This window comes from Fulvia fulva, chromosome 2, assembly GCF_020509005.1.
Source record: "Fulvia fulva chromosome 2, complete sequence".
In the NCBI taxonomy this organism is placed as follows: Eukaryota; Fungi; Ascomycota; class Dothideomycetes; order Mycosphaerellales; family Mycosphaerellaceae; genus Fulvia; species Fulvia fulva.
Window position 1 is genome coordinate 1,614,731 of NC_063013.1, and position 10,389 is coordinate 1,625,119.

Consider the following 10,389-nt stretch of genomic DNA (forward strand, 5'->3'; position numbering starts at 1 on the left):
CCTGGGCATACAGCCTGGTTCTGGTCCTGCAGCCTCTTAAGGTCTCCTTCAATGTCAAACTTTGTGGTCATCCTATGGGCAATAACCATATTTTGTTGGTGTGAGACCTTAGCCGTCTTGCCTAGTTTGACTGTCCACTCCTTCTGTGTCTCTAGCCTCTTCCTGTCTTGCTCCTGTGCTGTGAACAGCTTAAGGACACCTCCCTTCTCTTTCCTGGCTCCAATGATGCCTTGTATCCCAATCTTCTGTATGATCTCCTTGCCTGACAGGCCCTCAATCTCTTTCTGCTCTTGCTGGTCGGAAATGTAGACCTTGATAGCTGTTTTCTGGGGGGGAGGGTTTTGGGATGCAACTGCTGCCCAGGTTGGTTGGCTTAGTTTCTGGCCTTCCTGTGTCCTCTTCTTTGCTGCTGCTGCTACTGTCCTGTTAATGATCTGTCCTGTTTGGCTCCTTAGTGCCTTTAGCCCTCCAAGGAGCTCCAAAATCATCCCCTTAAGTGCTCTTTCTGGGTGCTCGCCATCTCCTGCCATTGCCATTGTTTCTGCCTTCCTGCAGACCTCCTTCCACTCGTTACTCTCCTGCTCCTGGTCGTTTCCTGCGATCGCTATCATCGTGTCTCTCTGAACCTTGGAACGTAATTATATATATATATATACATATGTTCCTTCGATGGACGAATACTTTCACGCCATCACAAAAAGAAAGGAGCACTGGCCAATACACACCATCGACCCACAGAAATTGTCAACTTCTTGGCTACACGGTCCCAGCCTTGAACTTCGGTGTGATAACATCATGCCCACCACCGGCCACAGTCCAGAGGCATCACACCCTGTCATGACCCGATCTAAGCATAAGATACTGGCCTCCAAAGTACGCCTTATTGTGGACGAATTAGACGAAGCTATGTTCTCCAAGCTCGAGAGAGACTGCGCAACGAATCCCACTGCACCTCTTGGCCCAGCTGCATGTGCACAAGACATCTGTAGCATCTGCTTCGATGACTTCCAAGAAGTCACGTACTCGATATGCGGTCGACACATATTCTGCCAACACTGCCTTACAACATGGCTTCAAGACCACCCAACATGTCCAACGTGCAGGTGCGATGCAGTCCAGCTTTTCCAGCGGATTAAAGCGACATGTAGCGCGGAAATCATCACGACCCGCGAGCGGATCTGCGAAGTGATTGCGACCGTGGAAACTGCCCTCCAAGTAGGACGCGATCCTAATCATGTGACAGCGGAGCGTATTGATAAAATGTTTGAGGACTGGGAAGAATACTACGAAGACGGCTATGAGTACTGTCTGCGACATTTGGCAAGTAGACCTTTGGGTCGGCGCTGGGCTTCGGATGCTATGCGCTACATGATTGATGAAAATCGGGTGGACAGGCTAAAATAAGCTGTTGGCAACCGAAGGAAGAGCCCGGGTGGTGCAGTGTGATCGCAGAGAGCACTGAACCTTCACAGTGGAGCAAGATCGGAGCGCCTTTTTCAACGGAGACGTACTCTTCCAACAAGTGTAAATGGTGGTACCGCTACATCGCTTTCCGGTGCTTTTTGAAAGTGATTCTGCAGCACTGGACTAAAAAGTGGAACGTTGTTGTACATGATATCAACAAAACATGCCCATGGGGTACCATTATCCTGTTGCGCACCTCAACTCCTCTTGATCGCCCTATTCCTAACTCAGAAAATATCACTATCATCCAGCGGATCAACATCCACCTTTTTCTTCTTCTCCCTAAACGTATCCTCCAACGGCCCGCCACTGATCGTATCCTCCTCCGCCTCTGCCTCGAGATCCACCATCTCCGTGAACGAAGGTGCCGTTTTAGGCGGTAATGGCTTTCGACCTGAGAGTACCTCGAAAAGAGAATCTTCACTTCCACCCTCTTCAAATGGCACGTCCCGTGTGATGGCCGTAGCGCGTGGAGTACCTGCCACCATTTCGTCCTGACCTTCGGGATAGATGAGTTGGAAGTTGTGCATTTCTGTAGCCATGACCATGGACTTAGCCTCTGCCGTGGTGTTAACCCAGCTCAGCTTCGCTTTCGGTCTCGCGCCAGTGGGAAGTGCGAGCGGTGGTGAGACAGATGATACATCGTATACATGTGCAAAGCCCTCGGCGCAGTCGATCAGCAGAATGTCAGGCCGGGTAGGGTGCCATGACAAGCTCCGAACATTAGCGTGCTGGATCACTACTGCATGTGCAGACAATGTGGCCATGTTCCAGAGCCAGATCGTATTAAGCATGCGACAGTCGCGGGTGACCAGGTGATTACTGTCACTGCTGAAGGACAGCTCTGCTACGCCGAGATCGCTTGGTTCGGAAGTTGGTTTGGCTGTGGAGAGGGGTGGTAAGACTGGGTGCGACTGTAATGAGTAAGAATGCGTATTCGACGCGGAGAGTATTTCGAGCCAGACGGGCGCTTGATCGGATTGTGGGAGCGAGGACTGATCGATGGTGGTGTTGTGTTCGAGGATGGCGAGGGGTGAGAAAGTTTTGGTGTTGAGGAGCTCAACTTTGCCATCGTGTTTTGACAATGCCAGATATCGACCATCTGCTGACCAGGCCATATTTTTGGTGCTCAAGCCGTCGTCAGCATCTTTGTTTGTAGGGTATGATCGAAAGAGGTGGCCATCGGGTGTGTAGATGTGCAGGTTCGGGCTGGCAGTCGGTACATCCAAAATTGCAAGCCATCTTCCATCCGGCGACCATGACAGCAATTGTGCATCAACAGTGGGCAGCTTAATAGGCGCCGTGGCCGATGTCAAAGATGGAAAGTGCAGTGCCAAATTATCGTCAGCTCCATTCCTGGTAAGCAGAGCGAAAAGCCCCGACGAAGCCTTCCCTGGCCGCAGTCCCCAAGCTTGCCCATCACAAGTTGTCTTGACATTCGGTAGATCGAGAGCCTTCGCACTATTCATATGCCAGAGCTTCGACTTCCCAAACTCCGAGATCACGAGGAGGTAATCGGTCCCGATAAAGTCTGCTGTGGCGACTCGTCCAAGTCCTCCCGTGCCATTTTTCAGCCAGACGCGTTCTTCCAGTACCTCGCTGTCGATGACATGTACACCGTGGTCGTAGGCGACTAGCAGTTGCTTCGAGTCCGCGGACCATTTGAGGGAAGTGAACTTTGTTGCTGGGGAGAATCTGCAGCGGCCTTTTTCGAGGTATCCATTTTGTGCGAGGTCGCGTTTGAAGATGTTTCCACTTTGGACGTATGCGATAGAGCGGCCATCAGGAGACGCTACGGGGACCTGTATTGCATCGCTGACAGCCATGATGTGGTAATGTGCCGGGTGTAAACAGAAGTAAATAGAGAAGCTGAAGTCGGCAGTTTAGCCGAGAGTGAATGCTTCAAGCTTCCACTAGCGTCATGCAGGTGACAGCCAATGAACAGACGACCTGTCCTGGGTGACTTCACTTGCTACAGTATGTAGATACAACATCGTTCCTTCTTTTGATCTCATTGCGCCGAAGGCGCGTTATAATATGGCGAGGCTGCACCGAGCAAGCGAAGCGTTGATTGGACGAGCGTTAGCGAGCCTTAAGCAACGCTAGCTTGCTAGTGCAGCGAGCCATTGTGCGCAGTCTCCACCTACACGGGTGTAGCCACACCGCGCAGCACTATAGCGACGTGTGAGCCTGCGAACACTCGAGCGGAGGTCGCTAAGCCTAGCGGAGCGACACTCAACACCTCGCGCTAGCGCTGCAGGCAGAAGGGGGGTCCAGGGGGTCTCCCCCGGAAACAAGGGGACGGATCTTAACTACAGCGATATTGGATCTAAACTAGAGCGATGTTAGATCTAAACCACAGCGATGTTAAACCTAAGCAATAGCGATGCTAGTGCTAGCAACAGGAAACAGATTGCGCCCGAGCCGGATAGTAGACGAGCACAACCTCTAGCAGTAGAAAAGAGCTTCGGCGCTTTACGAGGACTGGCTCTGCCGCCTCGCAACACATTTTTTGTATTGCTTGCTCTACCATGGCTGGCCATGTCGAGACTGAAAACTTACTGAGGCACCCACAAGAGCTCCGAGACTTCATCTACACCTTCGCCATAGAATCACACTGGATCCCCTCACCTCCCCCTCCCACCACCAGACCACCGCAAACACCTCCCCTACTACGCCGCAGAACACGCAAAATGGCAGGGCCTCGCTCTCCTCAGCACAAATAAGCAGCTTCGCGCAGGTCTCCAAGACTTTATTGGCCCAAAACCGCAAGCAAAGCGGTCTCCAAGCAGACCTCAACATTACCATAAAAAATCACGCTCCCACCCCAATCTGGACATACCTCAGCTACACCCTTCATCCCCACGACAGCCTCGACACTCTGCACGTCAATCTTCACATCCACAGCTCGGAATCCTTCGTCCGCGACGAGAGCTGGCCCCGACCACCCAGTCAAATCTTCCACGACCTGATCGATCTCCTAAGCCGCTTTGTCTTCCTAGATACCAAGCTGTCTTGACCCTTCGCCTGCTCTTCAATTTCCAGATCCTCATTTCATTGAACTGCTGTCTATTAGGATCCTTTTTCATAATGACCACACACCAGACACATGGCCATGCACAACACATGAGATTTTCCGGAACTTCAAGACGCTTTCGATGCTGAATACTGCCTACCGATACCTAGGAGCAGTACGCGCGAGTGCCGCGAATAGCCGTGGTGGCGAGGAGATACATCGTACTGCGGAGTGGGAACTCAGGCCTGGAGGGCAGTCACGCTACCCCGGTGGAAGTCGGTTTCGAGAGGCGGGTTGGGCTGTAATGAGTTTCCGATTTGTGGAGTCTTGGATGGGTTGTTACGAGGAGTGTCAATCTGCGGAGATCGAAGGGGTCTGAATGAAAGTAGTCAACATAGGTGTAAGTGTGGTTTCATTCGTTTCGTAATGCCTCGAGCCAAATATATGCACTCTCCCTCTACCTCGACCATGCTGATGCTAGTAATCGCTCAAATCTGCCAGCCAGTTTCGCTTCAGAACGTTGCGCCATGGTATCGTGTTCCTCTTGTACGCCGCCCATTGCTTTAGTTGCATGTGCCGATTGCGGCAAGCCCTGTATCGACTTCCACCGGATCTCCCTACCCGATCTTGCTACTCGTCTCCTCATGGTGCACCGTGCAGAGCATCCTCAACGCCGCGGTGTCCGACCGTCCCATCTCCTGAGCTGATCTATCATTGCCCATTTCCCCCACACAGCGAAGTGTTCTTGAATGGCTTGCCCCTGCGTTCTATGCTCGATTTCTGGAGCAGATTAACGACCACAGCGGCCAGAAGTGCACCATTTTTTCGATCATGCTCCCAGCATGGGCTCACCATGCCTAGCACTTCATCTGATAGGAGCTACATGTCGGTTCATTCCCCATGTGTTGATCATCGTTGTTGGCTTCGTCTTTCCCGCCATCGCTTCCACTGCTGAGCGATGTGGAGCTGCTCCCAGCTTCGATGATGTATCCGTCTGTCCTATCCACGAGAGAAGCATAATATTCTTCAAGCACCTCTGGCTTCGGGACTATCCTGTAGTTCACTCTCTGCAAAAGGTCCAGCTCCAGTGTCGCGAGTTCTGATACTGGGATACCACCAATTCGAGCGTATGTAGGGTTCGTCCAGAAGCTGTCGCTGAGGCCTTTTGCTGCTACGGTCGCTGCGGTGATGAGGAACCGATGCACTGTCAAGCTGTTAATTGTGAACGCCGGATACAGTGTGCAGAGTCGATCGATGTAGTAGACCATGCTGAGCAGGATGGGCGGTGGCAGAGTGGCATGCTGTATTAGGCGTTGTAGGTAGTCAGACACGCTGATTCCGGGTGGTGCGCGAGAGTGAAACCTGGTCAGACGTCCATCACGCAAGGGAATCTGGTCGTTGATGCGAATCAGCTCCATTAGCATATGCGACATGAGAGCGCCCAAGTCCTTGGGATTGCAAGTCTCGTATTTTGATGGCATCACTTTCACGGTGCCCTCTGCCCTGGCTTTCTTGGGTGCATTCGAATATCCATGTGTCGAACGTGCCTCTTGCGGCTCGTTGCTGGAGGAAGATGCTGCTGTATTTATGCTCCCAGCAGCGCGGTCAGGATCTGATCGAAGCTGCGGCTCGGCAGGAGCTGGTGGTCGAGCCGCGGAGCGGTGGGTGTTGGTCCCACTCATCGGCTCGGGAGAGGACTCGTCGCTGGAAGACTGCGCGTCCTTTCGCTTGCGCACGCTGCTCGCACTCCTGCCCGGAGGCCGTCCCTTCCCGGCGGCGATGGCCACGTTGCGACCAGCGGTGGGAGGAAAGCCGTCCGGGCTGTACTGCGTGCTCGCATCCACGTACCCCGCGAAACTCGCTGCTACCAGGCCGCTCTCGACAAAATGCTGCTTCGGCTGCTGTGGACCCAGTGCTGTGGTCGGCGCATTGAATGCGCGGCGTGGCGAGCTGGCGGTGTTGTAGGCAGCAGAAGCGCTACTGCTGGCGGGAAACCTCGGTGATGCGCGTGAGGCGGCGGGGCTTCGCTGGGGAGGCGCGAAAGAGGCTCGCGGTGAGGAAACGTGGAAGGAGGATCGTGGAGAATTGGCGGGTGAGGAGGAGGAGCTTATGGTGGTAGACATGAGGCAGATCGCCGGCGCCCCTGGTAGAAAGCGTGGCCGATGTAGGTTGAAGACAGGAATAGTGCGCTGCTGGCTTGGATAGCGGAGTCGTGAAGCATTGTATCAGGACCGCCGACTCGCTGATTGGCCGGAATATACGCAGTCAGGGCCGGGACTGCACATCAGTCAATCAAACGAGCGAGTCGAGCGACGGTGGGTTGACGGGTGGCAGAAAAGCGCAGGAAAAAGCTGTTTGTGGCATGTCCAAGTGACGAGCGGGATCGGCTGAAGATGAACGCCACCCTACTATATTCTCACGTGGGCTGCTTCACCCGGCTTCTGGAGGCAAACTAGTGCTACGGATCGTCTTCCGATGAATGCTGCCGATTCGTGATCAGCCCAAGCTTTGCTTCCTTGGTGCCTCCATTGCAGTGTCGAGACCAAGGGGACTGATGGAAGTGGCCGCAGTGCTGCATGGAGCAATCGAGGTCTAAAGGCTGGCCATGGATACAGCAGTAGCACTTGATATGCCAAGCCAATCAATATTTCATGTCTCTTCTCCATCAATGTACCCCTCATGACGCATTAGGTACTGTACTGCAAACAAAATCGACCAGGGTCATCCATAGCTTGCTTGACTTTCCATACATGTAGCATTGACCTTTCACATCTCTGCTACCTTCAACCACCATCCTCACACTCCTTGAACAGCAGCATAGAACCTCACATTACGCTCCAAGGCCACCAAGTGCAATCATGTCTCAAGCCATCCCCACCAGCACCTCCGTCACTGAGTCGGCCGTCATCAATGCGCCGCTCGCGCACGTGTGGCATCGTAAGTCAGATCCCTCTCAAGGTATCAGGGCAGTCAGGCACGGATCAGTAGCGTCTCGTTGGGCTGCTACTTTCAAGTCTTGCTGAGAGCCACGCTACAACTTCTTCAGCGGCGACTGCGCTTCCAGTTCGTAAGGACAAACACTAATACATTTCGTTTGCAGACATCAAGCTCCAGGACTTCGCCAACTTCTGGGCTGCCATCACCAAGAGCGAGTTCGTCAAGGGTGCCAGCGAGGAGACCGACATCGTCAAGTGGACCTTCAAGGATGGAACCGTCTTGGAGGTGAAGCAGGAAGAGCACAGCGTATGTCGAGACACACCATAAGTGAGGGCACGCGACACCATAAACTGATGAATGTGCAGTCTATCAACCACTTCATCACCTACTCAGTCATCACAGCTGAGCCCAAGCTCGACTACAGCAGTGTCGTGAGCACAATCAAGTGCTACCCAGTCACTAGCGGCGAGAACGAGGGTTCCACATTCGTTGAGTGGACAGGCAACTTCTCCAGCGATGCTGGTGCCGGTGAGTACAACACCATCCATAGCACGACGCGTCGTTGCTTCGCGCAAACAACGAGCATCTATGCTGCCGATCGGCCCACGCGCGTTGCCAAGACGGGGAATTGCCACGATACTGACATCTTTCTCAGACATCATCCAAGATGCGAAGTACAAGCGTCGTGAGGCTCTCGCAGACCTCGCAAAGGCCGCGGCCAAGAAGTAAGAGCACTGTGGCAGGCACGCTCAACGAGCAATACATTTAAGAATGATCCAGGAGGGCTTCAGTGGCATGGTCCAGCATAGACTCCGCGAAGGACAACGACTGTGTGATACCCAAAAGTTCAATGAGATATATGAACACCACGAGAATTTGGTTGGTAGCTCAGCCAAGCTGATATGGGTGGAGATCACCCGCCCTATACCATGGCAACCTGCCCTGTTCCTTCGCTCAGGTCTTGGGATCAGAACGCCTCAGCTGATACAACTATTTTGATTAGCCGTGTTCGATGGAGCTCGATATAAGTCCCGCAGTCTTGACCACAACGCGAACGCCTTCCCCTCTGTCTCTAAATCTCGTCTACGCCTGGCTTCAGTCTCCAGATATATTACTCTTGCTGTACCATTGGGTGCACCTCACTGATAACATGAAGGCAGTCATAGTAGAGAGCAAAGGTGGGCCCGCCATGATTGTCAATGACCGTCCCGAGCCGCGACTTCGTTCTCGTGGCTACCTTCTGGTCCGCACCAAGGTACGACGTATTCGATTCTACAGCAGACCAAGTCGACCGCGTGGCACATCTACGCTTATCGTGGGCTTCTGTGCCGCTGCGATATACTTCAGTGGCATGTGACTAACACCGTTCCTCGAACAGGCAGTCGCCCTCAACCCAGCCGACGTAGCAGTTCTCGACTACGCCATGGCTCCCGAAGGATGCCTTCTAGGCTTCGACTATGCCGGCATTGTCGAAAAAGTCGGTCCTGGAGTCATCAGAGACTTCAAAGTCGGCGATCGTGTCTGCGGTCCTTCTAGAGCTGGAGACCCGTTTGACAAGGAAGCTGGCACATTCGCCGAGGCGATCTGTGTGAAGGCTGATCTCGCTATCAAGATCCCGAAGGGCATGACGTTTGAGGAGGCCTGCACGACGGGTGTGATTGTTGTGACCACGGGAAGGTGTTTGGTGAGTACAGCATGTGTCAGACTTTGTGAGGGTAGGATGAGCTGGGCTGATTGAAGTGGCGTGATAGTATCAGAAGTTCAACCTTCCATGGCCGATTGGCGACAAAGTAAAGCCGAAGCCCCAGGGAAAGATTCTGATATATGGCGGTAGCTCTTCTATGGGCACTGTCCTCATCCAACTCGCCAAACTCTCCGGCTACGAAGTCATCACCACCTGCTCACCAGCCGACTTCTCCCTCGTCAGATCCTCCGGCGCAGACCACGTCTTCGACTATAATGACCCAGCGTGTACACAAGAGATCAACAACATCACCGGCGGCAATCTCAAACTCTGCGTCGACTGTATCTCCACCGATGCAGCCGCCACTCTTTGCGCAGAGGCGCTGAGCCCAGGAGCAAAGTGCTCGAACATCCTCCTGGCGAAGTGTCCCAGAGATGATGTGGAGAGTCTCACCACACTGGATTATTCGTCTTTGGGTGAGGAGTGGGAGCAGTTCGGGATCGTGAACTCTGCGAGTAAGGAAGATTTCGAGCACTCGAAGAGCTTCGCAGAGCTGGCAGAGGAGCTGCTGAATGATGCCAAGATCCGACCACATCCCATCGAGAAGCGTGAGGGCGGTCTAGACGCCATCCTGCAAGGCCCCCAAGACCTCCGAGCAAAGCGAGTCAGCGGGAAGGAACTCGTCTTCACCCTGTGAATTGCACCCCTCACGCCAGCTCAAAAGACAACCTCTACATACATTTCTATTTTTCGCTTACCTTATCGACACCCAACACAAGCCAATCACACAGCAATGGGGTGGTTACACGTCGCTCTCGCAGCGCCGTCCCCGCAATTCCAGCGAATACTTGATGCGTCTAGTGAATCAAACCGGTCACTTCGGTGATTATGAGCTTACGCAAACACTCATCAATGTTCAGAATCAATGCCTTGTCGACGCTATGTGAGGAAGCTTGAGGTTGGGTGTCAATCAGTAGGTCTTCCCCTTCTAAGGGTGGTTGTCCTTAAAGTAGCCTCCTTGTGAGGTTAACTTTTTGGCGAGATTTGGTGTGTTGGAGGTTGCGAGCTCAATTCTCTTTTGATACACATGCATATTCAAATTTTATCGCTGAGAACTAGTGACGTTGCATTGTTTTGTGATCAGCGTAGATCAGAGTCTTGGCGCTCACATGCGTCAACAGCGGGACACATGGGCGCCCCAGAGCTTAACCAGCACAACAAGAGGAGCCATGAAACATCTATGGTAAGTAATTCATATGATGTGATTCGTGTTTCACGGGTATCAAGT

General features: G+C 53.1%; 5 protein-coding genes across 5 annotated transcripts; 3 read left to right on the forward strand and 2 right to left on the reverse strand.

Annotated features, from left to right (window-relative positions):
- Positions 1–1,691: 1,691 nt before the first annotated feature.
- Positions 1,692–3,290, reverse strand: CLAFUR5_02740 (uncharacterized protein; the record flags this gene model as incomplete). The annotated part of the gene is made up of 1 exon (XM_047901888.1): positions 1,692–3,290. The coding sequence occupies one exon, from the start codon at positions 3,288–3,290 to the stop codon at positions 1,692–1,694; it is 1,599 nt and encodes a 532-aa protein (XP_047757442.1).
- Positions 3,291–3,995: 705 nt separating this feature from the next.
- CLAFUR5_02741 (uncharacterized protein) lies at positions 3,996–4,859 on the forward strand (the record flags this gene model as incomplete). The annotated part of the gene is made up of 3 exons (XM_047901889.1): positions 3,996–4,152; positions 4,182–4,476; positions 4,541–4,859. The coding sequence occupies 3 exons, from the start codon at positions 3,996–3,998 to the stop codon at positions 4,857–4,859; spliced, it is 771 nt and encodes a 256-aa protein (XP_047757441.1).
- Positions 4,860–5,337: 478 nt separating this feature from the next.
- Positions 5,338–6,603, reverse strand: CLAFUR5_02742 (Nuc-1 negative regulatory protein preg; the record flags this gene model as incomplete). The annotated part of the gene is made up of 1 exon (XM_047901890.1): positions 5,338–6,603. One exon carries the CDS (start codon positions 6,601–6,603, stop codon positions 5,338–5,340), a length of 1,266 nt encoding a protein of 421 aa, XP_047757440.1.
- Positions 6,604–7,338: 735 nt separating this feature from the next.
- Positions 7,339–8,146, forward strand: CLAFUR5_02743 (uncharacterized protein; the record flags this gene model as incomplete). The annotated part of the gene is made up of 4 exons (XM_047901891.1): positions 7,339–7,417; positions 7,581–7,723; positions 7,783–7,945; positions 8,073–8,146. The coding sequence occupies 4 exons, from the start codon at positions 7,339–7,341 to the stop codon at positions 8,144–8,146; spliced, it is 459 nt and encodes a 152-aa protein (XP_047757439.1).
- Positions 8,147–8,567: 421 nt separating this feature from the next.
- On the forward strand, positions 8,568–9,798 carry CLAFUR5_02744 (Trans-enoyl reductase ACTTS2; the record flags this gene model as incomplete). The annotated part of the gene is made up of 3 exons (XM_047901892.1): positions 8,568–8,672; positions 8,796–9,101; positions 9,169–9,798. 3 exons carry the CDS (start codon positions 8,568–8,570, stop codon positions 9,796–9,798), a joined length of 1,041 nt encoding a protein of 346 aa, XP_047757446.1.
- Between the last annotated feature and the right edge of the window lie 591 nt (positions 9,799–10,389).